Source organism: Trachemys scripta, chromosome 4 (genome assembly GCF_013100865.1).
Source record: "Trachemys scripta elegans isolate TJP31775 chromosome 4, CAS_Tse_1.0, whole genome shotgun sequence".
NCBI lineage: Eukaryota > Metazoa > Chordata > Testudines > Emydidae > Trachemys > Trachemys scripta.
Window position 1 is genome coordinate 141,672,383 of NC_048301.1, and position 15,212 is coordinate 141,687,594.

Here is a 15,212-nt window from a genome sequence, read left to right on the forward strand (position 1 = left end):
ATGTTGTCACAAGAACAGATGGGGACAAACTGGCCAGGAATCAATGTAGGCTGGAAATGAGAAAGTTCCTGACCATCAGAGGAGGGAGGTTGTGGAACAGCCTCCCACTAGGAGCAAACAGCCTAACTGGTTTGAAGATGGATCTGAGTAAGTCTCTGAGTAGGATTCCATGATGGTCTCAGTGATCCAGGAGGGCTCTTCCAGTTCTAAGTTTCTTGGAGACATATTAAGGGGCTGGTTTTCAGAGGGCAGGCGCTCAGCATCTTTTGAAAACCATCCCGCTATAAGAGGGGTCTCAAGCTGATCAACCAAAAAAAAAAAAATAACCACTAGTCGCTTTTGAAAAATCTTGGCCACATTCAAGTGGAACCATGAGCTTCTTGTCTGGATGCAGGAAACACTGGGTGAGGTTTTTCTGGTCTGTGTTATACAGGAGGTCAGACTAGAATGATCTAATGGTGTCTTCTACCCTTGAAATCTATGGGCAACTCAGAGCCATAGATTCATTTGGGGCATCTAATTTCTGGCCTCGCCATGGGAACCGTTGTCCATTACAGAGTCCTAGATCCCAAGGCTAGAAGGGACCATTGTGATCATCTAGTCTGACTTCCTGTGTCTCATAGTCCAAAGAACTTCCCTGAATTAATCCCTGTTTGAACTAGAGCAGATCTTTTAGAAAAACATGATTTTAAATGTGCTGGTGATGGAGAATCCGCCATGACACTTGACAAATTGTTCCAATGGCTAATTACCCTCAGTGTTTAAAAAATTGTGCCTTGTTTCTCATTGGAATTTGTCTAGCTTCAACCTCCAGCCATTGGATCGAGTCAGACCTTTCGCTGCTAGCCTGAAGAGTTATTTGTTCCCCATGGAGATACTTCTAGACTGTAACCAAGTCACCCCTTAACCTGCTCCTTGTTAAGCTAAATAGACTGAAGGAGCTCAATCTATCATTATAAGGCAGGTTTTCCAATCCTTTCATCATTCTAGTGACCCCTCATAATCCTTCTTCTCCGATGCCGCTCCAATTTATCAACATCCTTCTTGAACTGTGGTCACCAGAATTAGTACCACTATTCCAGCAGCAGTCGCACCAGGGCCAAGACAGAGCTATGCAAGACCTTATTTCACCTTCTGCGGAGACTGCTCTGCCACGTGGGTCCTGGCATGTTTGCTGAGCTTGGAGCTGTCGATGAAACTCCTCCCACACTGGGTGCATTTATAGGGTCTCTCTCCCGTGTGGGTGCGCAGGTGTTTGACCAGGGTTGACTTCAGATTGAAGCACTTCCCACACTCAGGGCATTTGTAGGGCCGCTCTCCACGATGGATCCTCTGGTGCTGGATGAGGTTGGCGCTCAGGTTGAAGCTCTTCCCGCACTCTGTGCACTCGTAGGGCCGCTCCCCGGTGTGGATGCGCAGATGCTTCCCCAGCGACGAGTTGAGGCCGAAGCTCTTCCCGCACTCGGGACACTTGTAGGGACGCTCGCCCCGGTGGATCCGCCTGTGCTGGATGAGGGTGGAGCTCTGGGTGAAGCACTTCCCGCACTCGGTGCAATTGTAGGGCTTCTCCCCCGTGTGGGTGCGCTGGTGCTTCACCAGGTTGGAGCTCTGGCTGAAGCCTTTCCCACAGTCCGAGCATTTGTAGGGCCGCTCGCCCGTGTGGGTGCGCTGGTGCTGGGCCAGGTTGGAGCTGCTGCTGAAGCCCTTCCCACAATCAGAGCAGGTGTAGAGCTTCCCGGGCAGGTGGGATCGCAGGTGCTGAGGGAGGGAGCTGAGACTGAAGCTCTTCCCGCACTCAGGGCAGATGTAGGGCTGCGAGCCCATGTGGGTGCGGACGTGCTTAGCCAGCGTGTGGCTGCGGTTGAAGCTCTTCCCGCATTCAACACACTGGTAGGGCCGCTCCCCAGTGTGGATGCGCTGGTGCTGGGCGAGGTGGGAGCTCTGGCTGAAGCTCTTCCCGCAGTCGGGGCAGTTGTAGGGTCGCTCCCCGGTGTGGATCCGCTGATGCTGGACAAGGTGGGAGCTCTGGCTGAAGGATTTCCCACAGACAAGGCATTTATAGGGTCTCTCTCCCATGTAGGTGGTTTCCAGAATAATGATGTTTTCAGGAATCCCATAAGCTTCACACTCATCAGGTCTCTCCTCCACGGAGTCTCCCTGCTGCCATCCTGGCCGGCCAGCATCTCTCCGCTCGGGGCTCTGGGGCATCCCGTGTGGGTCCGCTCCCATACGCTCTTCCTGCTGGGGATTCTCCTTCGCTTCTGCACCTGCTGGGAAACAGAGCGAATCCAGACAAGGCTCTTCCCCAGCAGAACCAGCCCCTCCTCAAAGCCCTCAGAGAAAGGCTGGGGAAGGGGAGGGCTCCTACCAGAGGTGGGGGCCGGAAATCACACCTGCAGGACAGGGACCTGCGGGAGATGATACTAAGCAAGACCAGAGAGAACCGGGAGGGCTCCAGGCGGCTTTGCTGGGATCCCTTCACTCCCCTGAATTGCCAAACTAACCTATGTAATTTGATGCCAGTTTTACTACTTCAAGGCTCCCGTGGCTTTGTGGCTCACTGACACCAGCCCTATGGGTTTGCGGGGCGGTTCTCTGGCCTGGGTTTGGCAGGACGGCAGACTAGCTGACCAGAATGGCTCCTTCTGGCCTTCCCCCATGTATGGCTCTAGCATGGCACCCTGGGTGCTGGCTGCTAATTCATGGAGGGTCCCCTAGCCAGCCTCACTCCTTTGTCACCTGTGCAAGTGACGGCCAGTGTCTCCCTTTCCTCGGTGCCCTGGAGATCCCGGACACACGGCTCGTCCCCGCGCTCCATCCCGGAGATCCCGGAGCCAGGGACCAGGAATCCTGCCTGCAAGGGAGCAAAGAGAGGAAGTCCTGGTTTGATAGATTACCATTAAACCCTTCAAAAAGCCACCCCGAAACTCCCACCCCGGGCTGCCCCGGAGCTGGGGGGTCTCTCCGGTCCCCACTGCAGGTCGGGCTCGGATCCCCTGGTCTCTGCAGCCATTTCTCCGGACAGCGATTTCCTGCCTCTGCTGCTGCGTCTCTCCCTGCCCCGAGAGCTTCCTCCGGCGGCGCTTCTCCGCGCCTCCCCGGTGCCCCGCTCACCGCCGGGCCGGGCCGATCCCCTCCGGACCCCGGGGCTGCAGGCGGGGACTGACCCCGGAGCACACAGGGAGCCGGAGTCGGGGGCGCTGGGACAGGAAGGTCCCTGCGCTATTTGCAGCCCCGCTTACGGCCCCGCCTGGGAAGGGGAGGGATTAAGAAATTGGTGGTTTTAACCCCTAAGGCTCCTTCAGTGCATGTCCCAGCACCGTCCCTCTGGCTTCCCTGCGCCTCCCGAGCGTCCGCCCGGCAAACCCGGGCTGGGGGGCCTTGGATGGGAACTCTGCACGTGCACACACACGGCTGCATGCACACAGTCCACACGCTACAGCCATAGGCTCCAGACACACGCTGCACACCACACACCACACACCACACACACACTGGCTGCATGCACACAGTCCACACGCTACAGCCGTAGGCGTCAGACACACGTTGCATAACACAGCACACACACACACACACTCTGGTTGCGCCTCTGGGATTAGTTCGAGGAAGTTCTCGGGCCTCTATTACAGGGGCGCTCAGACTAGATGATCAGCTCTGGGTCGCTTTGCTGTGGCTCCCTGCCCTGCACCGTTTCAACGCGCGCCGGGCAGCCACGCCAGGAAACGTGCCCTGGACTGGGCTCTGATCGGCTCGCTCCGGGTGGGAACCAAACTACCCAGGGTGGTGGCGTGTAGGGAGCGAAGGGTTAACCCCACACTCCTCCCCTTCCCAGAGCACATGGTGCCACCATCAGGGGGCTGGAATAGCGCAGGGACCTTCCTGTCCAGCCCCCCCAGCTCCTCCTGCCCTGGCGGGTCTGCTCCCGAGCCGGACTCCTGTGCGGTGCTGGGCGAGTCCCCGCCTGCAGCCCCGTGGATCGCCCCGGCCGGGCGGTGAGCGGGGGCGCCGGGGAGGCGCAGCCAGAGGCGGCCCGGGGAGGGAAACAGCAGCAGAGGCAGCAAATCGCTGCTGGAGGAAGCGGCCGCAGGGACAAGGGGATCGGAGCCGAAGTGGGGCTGGGACTGGAGAAATCCCCCCCCCCATTCAGCAGCACCTGGGGGTCTGTGTAACTGAGCCCACAGCCCCCCCCCCCAACCCCGGGCTGCCTGGGGGGAAGTTTTGAAGGGTTTAATGGTAATTTATCAAATCAGGACTTCCCCTCTTTGCTCCCCTGCAGGCAGGATTCCCTGTCCCTGACTCCGCGATCTCCCAGATGCAGCGAGGGGAAGAGCCGTGTGTCCCGGTTCTCCAGGGCGCCGAGGGACGGGAGATCCCCCGAGGTGCCTGCACAGGTGAGGAAGACCCTCGGTGAGTTAACAGCAGGCCCTGCTAGAGCTGGAGATGGTGAAGGCCAGAAGGGGCTGTTCTGGGGATCTGGAGTCGCACCCCAAAGCTGGAGGGCCAGTGTCAATGATCCACAACAGCAGGGGGGAGCCGGGAGGTGGCGAAAGTGGCATCCAATAATTTCGGTTGCTGTAGCGATTCGTAATCTGCCCTCCAGTGTATCCCAAGCCATCAGTGCACATGAGCCCAGCAACTGAATTTAACCAAAGTGTCACAGCCCACCGGAGGCTAAACTATGAGATGCCACAGGCAGAGAATAGGGGGGACCGAGGCACACCAGTGCCTGAGGCCTCCACAGTGGAAGGTAAATGATTAAGTGAGAGATCCCCAGATGATCCTAGCCAGTGATGCACACCCACACGCTGCAAAACTAAGGCCTGGTCTACACTGGAGGGCACGGGGGCGGGGGGTGTCGATCTAAGTTATGCAACTTCACCTATGTGAATAACGTAGCTGAAGTCGACATACTTAGATCTACTCACCATGGTGTCTTCACCGCAGTAAATTGACAGCTGATGCTCCCCCTCAACTCCGCCTGCACCTCTTGCCCTGGTGGAGTACCGGGACTTGATGGGAGAGCGCTCGGCGGTCGATTTATCCCTTCTAGACTAGACAGGATAAATCAACCCCCGCTGGATCGATCACTGCCCGTAGATCCAGCCAGTAATGTAGACAAGCCCTTAGAGGAAGATGTAAAACACCCAAGGTCTCTGCCAGTCTAACCCGGGGCGGAATTTGTTCCTCACCCCATATATGGCAATTAGTTAGACCATGGTACCTGGGGGTACGCAGAGGTCTTCCAGGGGGTACATCAACTCATCCAGATATTTGCCTAGTTTTATAACAGGCTACATAAAAAGCACTAGCAAAGTCAGTACAAACTAATGTCATACAGACAATGGCTTATTTATACGGTTCTATAGTCTATACACTGAAACGTAAGGACAATATTTATATTCCAATTGATTTATTTCATAATTATATGGTAAAAATGAGAGCCATTTTTCAATACTACTAAAAAAAGAACAGGAGTACTTGTGGCACCTTAGAGACTAACAAATTTATTAGAGCATAAGCTTTCGTGGGCTACAGCCCACTTCTTCGGAGCTTATGCTCTAATAAATTTGTTAGCCTCTAAGGTGCCACAAGTACTCCTGTTCTTTTTGCGGATACAGACTAACACGGCTGCTACTCTGAAACCTGTCAATACTACTGTGGCTGTGACACTTTTGTATTTTTATGTCTGATGTTGTAAGCAAGTCGTTTTTAAGGGAGGTGAAACTTGGGGGTACGCAAGACAAATCGGGCTCCTGAAAGGGGTCCAGTAGTCTGGGAAGGCTGAAAATCACTGAGTTAGACCCTGAGCATGTGAGCTCAACCCAGCCAGTCGAGCACCAGAGAGTGCTCAGTGCTACCTCAGAGCCCTGCCCCACTGCTTGTGTCCCATCTCCAGCCATGGCCATCACCAGTGCTTCAGAGGAAGATGACTGGGGAAAAAAAGCCAGCCTCCTAAAACACACTTGGGGGAAAAAAATCCCTCCCTGCCTCATGCCAGTGGACATAGGGTGACCACACAGCAAATGTGAAAAATCAGGACGGGGTGAGGGGTAATAGGAGCCTGTATAAGAAAAAGACCCAAAAATCGGGACTGTCCCTATAAAATCAGGACATCCGGTCACTCTAGGTGGACAACTGAAACCCTGAAGTATGAGTTTTTAGGAACATAAGACATAAACCAGAAATGAACCCCGCCCTCCCACATCCCATTTGCACTCAAATTTGTCCAGTTCTCTTAAAATTAATCTTTATTCTCCCCCCCCCCCCCCCCCTTCCCCCCCCCCCCCCCCCCCACACACACACTCCCCATTGGGAAGCTGTTCCAGAATCTCACTTCTCTGATGGTTAGAAACCACCTAATTTCCAGCCAGAATTTGTTCTGCCCTGTCTTGCTCAGTATCCGACCCGCACAGATCCCAAGGCCGGAAGCTTGGGATTTATCTCGTCTTGCCAGCTGTATAACACGGGCTGTTGAACTTCCCCAGAATAATTCCTTTAGAACTAGAGCAAATCTTTTCAGAAAGAATCCTATCTTGATTTAAAACTTGCCGAAGATGAAGAATCCATCATGACCCTTGCCAAGTTGTTTTCATGGTTAATTCTCCTCAAGGTTAAACATGTACACCATATTTCCAGTCTGAATTTGTCTAGCCTTAACTTCCGGCCTTTGGATTGTGTTAGACCTTCATCTTCTAGATTGAAGAGTCCATTATCAAATTTCCCTCCCAAGCTTTCCTCTGAGGGCTCAGCTGGATCGTTGGAGCAAAGCCACTTCCCCTCTGGGGAAGGGTTTGGGGAAATTCACCTCCTACCCATCAGATTTGCCACTCACTCTCTCCCCAGTGAACGAGCCCTGGCTGAATTCTCCCTCTTTCCCAGTAGGTGCCAGGATGGAGGGGAAGAGTCCAAAGAAGGAAGGGCCTACGGGAGCAGAGCCATACTGGATGTCCCAGAACATTAAGCAAGAAGAGGGCAGCGGGGCTGGATGGCCGGAGGAGATCAACGCGATGTCTCCAGAGGAGATCGGCATCAGGATGATGATGGAGCACAACCGAGGCCAGCTGGGGGAGAGCCCCTACAGCTGCTCGGACTGCGAGAAGAGCTTCAGCCAGAGCTCCCACCTGGTCCAGCACCAGCGCATCCACACGGGCCAGAAGCCCTACAAATGCACCGACTGCGGGAAGAGCTTTGTTCTCAGCTCCAACCTCCTGGAGCACCAGCGCATCCACACCGGGGAGCGCCCCTACAAGTGCGACCAGTGTGAAAAGACCTTCAGCCAGAGTTCCCACCTCTTCCAGCACCAGCGCATCCACACGGGTGAGCGGCCCTACCAATGTACCGAGTGCGGGAAGAGTTTCAACCGCAATTACACCCTGGTGAAGCATTACCACACCCACATCGGGGAGCAGCCCTTCATCTGCAGCGAGTGCGGGAAGAGCTTCAGCCTCGGCTCCTTCGCCCAGCACGTCCGCACCCACACGGGCGAAAAGCCCTACAGCTGTGCTGAGTGCGGTAAGAGTTTCAGCAGCAGTTCCAACTTGAGCCAGCACCGGCGCATCCACACCGGGGAGAAACCCTACAGCTGTGGCCACTGCGGGAAAAGCTTCAGCCAGAGCTCCAACCTCATCAAGCACCGGCGCATCCACACCGGAGAGAGACCCTACAGCTGCCCCGAGTGCGGCAAGACCTTCAACCAGAGCTCGTCACTCATGCAGCACCGGCGGATCCACCGTGGCGAGCGGCCCTACGAGTGCACCGAGTGCGGGAAGCGCTTCAGCGTCAGCTCCCACCTGGTGGAGCACCGGCGGATCCACCGGGGCGAAAAGCCTTACAAGTGTGTCGACTGCGGGAAGAGCTTTGGCTGCAACTCATCCCTGATGAAACACCAGCGCATCCACACCGGGGAGCGGCCCTACAAGTGCCCCGAGTGTGGGAAGTGCTTCATCGACAGCTCCAAGCTCAACAACCACCGGCGCACCCACACCGGAGAGCGGCCCTACAAATGCACCGACTGCGGGAAGGGCTTTGGAGACAGCTCCGCGCTCATGAAGCACCAGAGGACGCACACCAAGTAGACACCCAGCAGATGGAGAGGGGGGCACTGGTGTCTCTCTGGAGGGTGAAATTGACATGCTCTGGGGATCGGGGGCCTCTATAAGGGAGACATTGATGTGCCTTCTGGGGGGACAAGGGCACCTTTATAGAGAGTAAATTGGTTTCCTTTTTTCCAACCCCTATTGGTCAGCAAGACATACCCATCCATCTCGGAAACCCTGGCCCCTACCCCCAATGTATGCCAATGCCCTTTTGCCTGCAGCAAGCTACAGGCCTGATCTGAAGCCCCTTCCTCCCTCCCCCACTTACAGTGGATCAAGGTGCAGGTGGCCTCTGCGAGGATCCCAAAGTGGCAGGAAATGCTAAGGCAAATCATCCAGCTGTGATGTGTGCCACAGGGATTTGTACAGAGGAAATAAGCAAACATAGTGAGGTTTAGTGATTAGCCCTGGGAATCAGAACTTCTGGGTTCTGTCCTCAGGATGGGGAGTAGGGTCTAGTAGGTGATAGCAGAGGGGGCTGGGAGCCAGGACTCATGGATTAGATTCCCAGCTATGTGTGGGTTATAGAAGGTGAAATCCGAGTTTGTTTGCAGTCGTGGATAGGTGTATAGTTTAGAGCAGGGCCTGACAATCAGACCTCCTGGGTTCTACACCCAGCTCTGGCACTTTACCTTTCTGTGTCTCAGTTTCTTCTTCATCTGTCAAATGAGAATAATGGTACCCAGCTTTTTTCTAGTGTTTTGAGAGTCATAGATGAAAAGTGCTTATTATTCTGTATTTGATGAGTAATTGTCTAAGCCAGAAGTGACCCTCATTTCACCTGCTTTGTTCATGCTCTGAGTTAGCTGTAGAGCATAGATCTCTAGGTCTTTTCTTAATCTGGTTTGCAGTAATTAAGAGCCACGATTGATGTCTCATTTCTCTCAACCAACTAGGAGAAGAAATGTAAAGGGATCCTGGAAAAGGAAATAAAACTGGGGATTGTGCCTTTTAATTTTACTACTTTATGAGGCACAAAAAAAAGCCTGGGGAAGGGGCAGAGGGAATCAACCTGCTTGGGACATTAGAAATTTGGGAGTTGTATAACGTGGAAGTCTCTTGGGAAGACTCGAGAATTGGGTCTGATCAGTTGAACCTGGAGAATGGCTTTAAAACTTAAGTTAAGGCTAGGAGTTTTCAATAGCAATTTCAGAGGATGTCCATTGTGTGAGATATCTTAGAGGCCTAATTTTCAGGTGGAAGTGCTCAGCATTGTCTGAAAATTGGGCCCCCTTAACCATTAAAAGTTGGCCACTGCCTGTCACCATTGAAAGTTTTGGTCCAAATCTTTAAAAATCAAGATTTTCTCTCCCAACATGTTCCTTGGGTAACTGAGGTAGATGAGTGACAACAAAGTGAGCCTCTCAGATTCTTTGCCTGTGTGAATATTGAGCTAAGTCAAATGTCTGGGTCATGGGGTGCTCTACTCACCACAGGAGCACCTCCTTGTGGCCACAGCTGGGGATTAGCTCTGCCAGTCTGACGCCCCTTCCTACACGTGCTCACTCCGTCTGTCTCTCGGGATTCAATGGCTCCCTCTTCGTGGCTTGGCCCTCTGGCCCATCAATGGAGCCATTTCCCCAGTGGCTGGTAGAGGAACCCAGGCCTGGCCCCTTCTCTGGGTTCCAGCTCAGGGAGCCTACCCTGCTCTGTCCCACACATCACTGTTGTTTCCTTGGTCTGCTTCCTACATTGTCTCTGTCCAGCTTCCTCTCCATCCTCCTCCAGGTTTGCCTTTCCCTCTGGGCCAAGCTCCCTGCTCTCTCAAGCCCCACAGAGTGACTGTAGATCTCCTCCCTGCAGCCCCTTTCTGCCCTCAGCTACCTGGCTTTCTACAAGCCCTTCCTATTGCTGTCCAGGTGAGCTTCATCCTTTAATTAGTCCTCTCTGCCCCCCTCCAGGTGCAGCCTTGGTGGATAATTGGTCCAACTAGCCATGTTAAGCTCTTCAGAGGTGGTGTGGGTGAATGCCCCATCAGACATGGGTTTACCAGGTCTGTGCTACATCCTGGCCTTTAAACAGTCTCCTGGGAGTAACCCTTTTAGTGTGGCAGACCTTCAGGGGGACACACAGTTCCACCAGGGGAGGCCATGCAGCCTCTCCGACTCCAGGATTGGGCCTTCAGGCTCCAGCACCCCTGTTTGCCACAGGGAGCTCCTACAGCGAGTCCAACTGAGATCAGACTTCTGCGGAGACATTCTCGTCTCAGGGAACGATGCAGCCCATTGCGTATTAGCAGTGATACTGAGCTCTTTCCTCCCTGTAGAGTGTCGGAGGAAGTTGCCTGCTCTTTCCAGGCCAGCATTCTTGTTCAGTCACTGGGGCTCCCATTATGTCTTCCGGATCTTTCATTCAGGTGTGTTGATTCTTTTCTGCTCCTAAAGACACCTTGGTACCATTTCAGACAGTCCACCTGCCATTCTGCCAGCCCTCATTCCCCGCTCTACTCAGTGTGTAGCCATACAAAGTGCACGGGGAAACTGAGACACGCATATGGATCATAAAAATATTACCAACATTCCCATCACAGCATAACAGACACTCTGGAGAAAAATCTTTGTTAAAAGTTCACCAACCCTTTGCCTTGGGAGTTCTGTTAAGCTCTCGAGCCTCCTCACCCGATGCTTCACAGGGAAATAAAATAAGAACATACAGTCCTGGTGTTGCTAAGGTTTAAAAAATAAACCCCAGCCCTTCCCCCAGCCCTGTTGTATTTCTACAGGCAAAGCTGTCAATGGGGATCAGTGGGAGCTTTGATGGAGTTATATCTGCAAGCCAGAATTCTTTATAAAACCCCAACAGCCATGTGAAACTATTTATACTTAAGAAAAGATGATTCTTCTGTTCTTGGAGCTGAATAGGTTAGAGGAGGGCTTTGAGTCAGGACTTCTGGGTTTTCTTCCCAGCTCTGGTAGGGGAATGGTGAGTAGTGGTTTAGAGTGGGCGAGGGGGCCTGGCAGTCAGGACATCGCGGTTCTATCCCTGGCGTTCTGGGGGAAGTGGGGTCTAGAGATTGGATCAGAGGACGAAATGGAAATCTAGACTTCTGGGAGAGAAGAGACCAAAGCTTTTTAGAACAACAAGCTAGCATCAAGATGTGGCACGGAAAAGCTGTGATTGAACAATAGGGTGGGAGAGGGGGAAGGAGGAGAAAAAGCAAATTACTAAGTTTTTTTCCAAACTGGCTAGTTATTTTGGGGTGCTCAGTCTGACTCTGATTTTCAGAGGGCGAGCACTGAGCGCTTTTGGGGGAATCACTTTCCATGTACGGGGGTCTCCCCCAATTTGGCTCCCATAAAAACGGAGACACCCCTAATCACTTGCTGCTTTTGACGGTGGTGGCCACTGAATCTTCAGAGTAAACTGGCTAGAATCCCTGCTCTCTGCTTAGCCAGGTCTTCCACCCACCCCTCACCCTCTCCTTAAGTCAGTTATTTGCTTCTTTGATTCACGCAGGGAAACCTTTTCTAAAACCAAAGGAAACCCAGTTTGCTTTAGAGAAGTGACTGCTGTTAAAATGCCCTTTTTAAGTAATATTTTTTAGCCTTTTTTTTTTTAAATAAAGGGGAGGGCATGTCTATTTTAATTCCAGGGATCTTTATAAACACAGAGAGGGGAAGTAAAGGGATTGGCAAGATTTCATCTTAGCAGGAAAGAGAGAAATCTTTTCCCCACAACTTCACAGGACATTATAACCCAGAGATCTTTCTCCCACAGCTTCATGAGTTGTCATAACCCAAAGATCTCTCTCCTGCAGCTTTGTGAGTTTTCATAATGCAGAGATGTCTCTCCAACCATTTCAATCAATGTTACGAGGAGCTGAGAGAGACAATGCAGGAAACCTACTTGTGGCAAGATCAGGGCCTTCACACTGTAGCTTTTAAGGGAGGGGTGTTTGAATTTATCTAATGTTTTTCTGTAGGGCTGATTTTTTTAATTCTGTATCTTTTTTTTTTTTTTTTAGTAATACTATTTTTCTATTGGTGTCGGGAGCTTCCTGTAGTTAGATCTAAGAGGTGACAATAAATGTTTGGAGCTAAAAGATGGCATGTGTTGGGTTGTTTTTTTTTTGTGGTCTGTGGTGTCCAGAAAAAACACAGCTGTGGGGAAGTGAGAGGTCTGTGGGTGTAGGGATTCTGTATGGGTGAACTGAGCTCCTTAGAGGGTCACAGGAAGTGGAGGGTGAGGGTGGGAGGTCAGAGGTCTGTGTGAAGGATTTGAATCCTAGTGCCTGGATTGCTGCAGGGTAAGATGGGGATTTGAAGGAGCATTCTGTATCTCTCTGTCACGTTGGGTAGTGCTCTGATTCCTGGAAAAGATTAAAGGGAAACAAAGAAAATGATGGGGAGTCTTTAATAGAGCTCAATTTCTTTGTAACCCCTGATTGCATCAGCAGTGGGGGCAGATTCTATTCTTCATGACTCTGGTGTAAATCCGGAGCAGCACCCCTCACGCCTCTGGAGTCAGGGTTGCATTCTGGTTGTTCTTATTAGCAAATAGGCTGGAGCGTGCTGGTCTCTGTTTGTTCCTTTAAAATCTAGAGCCAGGTTCAGATTGTGGACAACACCTTGTAGCACAGCACAGACTCATCCCTGCAGTTTCTTCCTACTGGTCATCCTCAGGAATTAGCTCTTCAACCCAGGAGCACCCTTTGCAAGCCAGTGATCTGCTTGCCATTGGCCCCCGTATCCCTCCCAGGACCCCGGCGCCCTTGTCTGGGTGCTGACCCCCTGGCAGTACCCCGCTGTCTCTGGATTTCCCCACCCACTATCCCCACTTCACCTCAGTTTTGGCTACTGCCCAGTCTCCATCTAGCCCCCGTTCACTGGGGCAGATTGCAATATCAGCAGTCATCCTAGGCAAAGGGGTTTGGACTGGCTGCCTTTACCCACCCTCAGGCTGCCCCTCTACAAGCCCAATACCTAAGTGGGCCTAAGACTAGGCCCTGCAGCCTGAGGAGTTGCTGGCCTAGGACTTCCCAGTTCCTAAGGCCTTTCCCCAGCCCTGCCTCACTCTAGGTCCCCCAGTGAATTCCCCAGCAGCCAGGCCTGTCTCCCACTCCAGTCAGAGAGAGACTCTGTCTGCTTGAGCGCCTGGCTCAAGCCTTCATAGGGCCAGCTGGGCCCTGATTGGGGCATGGCCCCAGCTAAGCCTGCTTCCTCCCAATCAGCCCAGGCATCTGCCCTTCCACAGCCCTCCTCCAGGGCTGTTTTAAACCCCTCAGGGCAGGAGTGGGTGTTCACCACTCTACAGAGTGTGCTCAGTGTCCTCGGGATGCCCTGCTGGCTGGAGCTCTCCCTTCTCCTCCTCTCCAGCTGCCCTGCATGGCAGGGGCTGCCCACACTGCCACGGCCCTGCCACCGGCCGCGGCGTCCCTTCCTGCTGCTCCCTCCACCAGCTCTGCTTACGCCCACCCACTTCCTGAACCCCAATATGTACACACCCAAAGCTTTTGAACTATATTTTTAATCCAGGCTGCTACTGAGTTACTCTCAATCCTGTAACAGTGGGTTTCTCACCTATAAACACAGTAATTCAAAGGACTCCATTCTAATCTCTTACTAGAATAAATGCAGCGTGACCCCAGTAAACCCAAAAGGATTACTGTGGATATAAACCACTATGACTGAGAGCAGAATCCAACCCTGACTCCATTCACAGAAGTGAGGTCATTCTGGATTTACACCAAGGTCACTAAGAGCAGAATCCAGCCCAGTGATTTTAAACTTATGTTTACATAGTATTTAGATCAGGGAAGGAGCATCTGCTAACGAAACCAGATGAGGGCGGAAACTTTTTCCCCATTGTTATATTTCTCAGGGTACAATCTGGACTGATAAACAGCTGCGGCCCCTCAGTTCTCTAGCCTGGGGTGCCTTTTACACTGCTTCACTGAGCTACCACTCCTTTTCTGCTCAGACACAGCCTCCAGCATGTAAGTTACTCCTAGTTATATTGTCTGAGGGTATGTCTACACTACCCACCGGATCGGCAGGCAGCAGTCAATCCAGCAGGGACTGATTTATCACGTCTAGTCTAGATGCGATAAATCAACCCCCAAGCGCTCTCCTGTCAACTCCTGTACTCCAGCCCTGCGAGAGGCGCAGGCAGAGTCAACGGGGGGGTGGCAGCAGTCGACTCACCACGGTCAAGAAACCACAATAAGTCGATCTAAGTACATCGACTTCAGCTACGTTATTCACGTAGCTGAAGTTGCATAACTTAGATCGACCTCCTCCACGCCCCAGTGTAGACCAGGGCTGAGTGCAATAGCCAGCCACTCTTTAATTACACTGCAGAACAACACCAGCAAATTCCTAGTCCCAGACTTTCCCCCAGAAATGTACATCTTGTACTGCCCAGCCCTCTCCTAGACAATACAGGCTCGTATCAAGTTCGTCATTTTATTAATAGGAAATGATAGGCACAAATCCTCTTATCCCCAAATGGAGTTTCCCAAACACTTCAATCCAAGCAAAGTGGTTTAGATAAAACAAGTTTATTAACTACAGAAGATAAATTTTAAGTGACTACAAAAGAGTCAGAATTGGCTACAAGAAAATAAGAGTAAAATGCAACTAATGCCTAACTTAATCAGCTGTGTGAATTCAAAGAAAAGTCTCTTTCACCACGCTTTAGCAAGTCTTCCGGGCTGAATGTCTTTCAATCAGGATCCCTCCCCCAGTGCAAAGCCATTTCTTTTGTTCTACAGGTAGGGCCCTACCGAAGTCACTGCCCATTTTGGTCAATTTCACAGGCATAGGATTTTAAAAATCCTAAATTTCATTATTTCAGCTATTTAAATCTGCAATTTCATAGTGTTGTCATTGATGGGGTCCTGACCCAAAAAGGAGTTGTAGCGGGGGGGGGTCGCAAGGTTATTGTAGTGGGGGTTGCGGTACTGCTACTCTTACTTCTGCGCTGCTGCTGGCGGCAGTGCTGTCTTCAGAGCTGGGCAGCTGGAGAGCGGTGGCTGCTGGCCGGAAGCCCAGCTCTGAAGGCAGAGCCGCCACCAGAAGCAGTGCAGAAGTAAGGATGGCCTGGTATGGTATTGCCACCCTTACTTCTGCACTGCTGCCTGCAGAGCTGGGCCCTCAGTCAGCAGCCGCCACTCTC

At 52.2% G+C, this 15,212-nt stretch overlaps 2 protein-coding genes across 4 annotated transcripts; one reads left to right on the forward strand and one right to left on the reverse strand.

Moving 5' to 3' along the window:
* Positions 1-696: 696 nt before the first annotated feature.
* Positions 697-3,436, reverse strand: LOC117876274 (zinc finger protein 572-like). 3 transcript variants are annotated; one of them, XM_034768259.1, is made up of 3 exons: positions 3,115-3,436; positions 2,740-2,854; positions 697-2,270 (listed from the first exon to the last, which is right to left on the reverse strand). In XM_034768259.1, exons 2-3 carry the CDS (start codon positions 2,816-2,818, stop codon positions 1,123-1,125), a joined length of 1,227 nt encoding a protein of 408 aa, XP_034624150.1. In that variant the 5' UTR covers positions 2,819-2,854; positions 3,115-3,436; the 3' UTR covers positions 697-1,122. The 3 variants fall into 3 exon arrangements, with proteins under 3 accessions (XP_034624150.1, XP_034624152.1, XP_034624151.1); XM_034768261.1 differs by having other exon boundaries at positions 697-2,267; positions 3,115-3,432; XM_034768260.1 differs by having other exon boundaries at positions 697-2,267; positions 2,740-3,431.
* Positions 3,437-3,789: 353 nt separating this feature from the next.
* LOC117876268 (zinc finger protein 629-like) lies at positions 3,790-12,140 on the forward strand. Its single transcript, XM_034768244.1, has 3 exons — positions 3,790-3,992; positions 4,277-4,391; positions 6,880-12,140. The coding sequence occupies exons 2-3, from the start codon at positions 4,313-4,315 to the stop codon at positions 8,073-8,075; spliced, it is 1,275 nt and encodes a 424-aa protein (XP_034624135.1). The 5' UTR covers positions 3,790-3,992; positions 4,277-4,312; the 3' UTR covers positions 8,076-12,140.
* Positions 12,141-15,212: the final 3,072 nt, after the last annotated feature.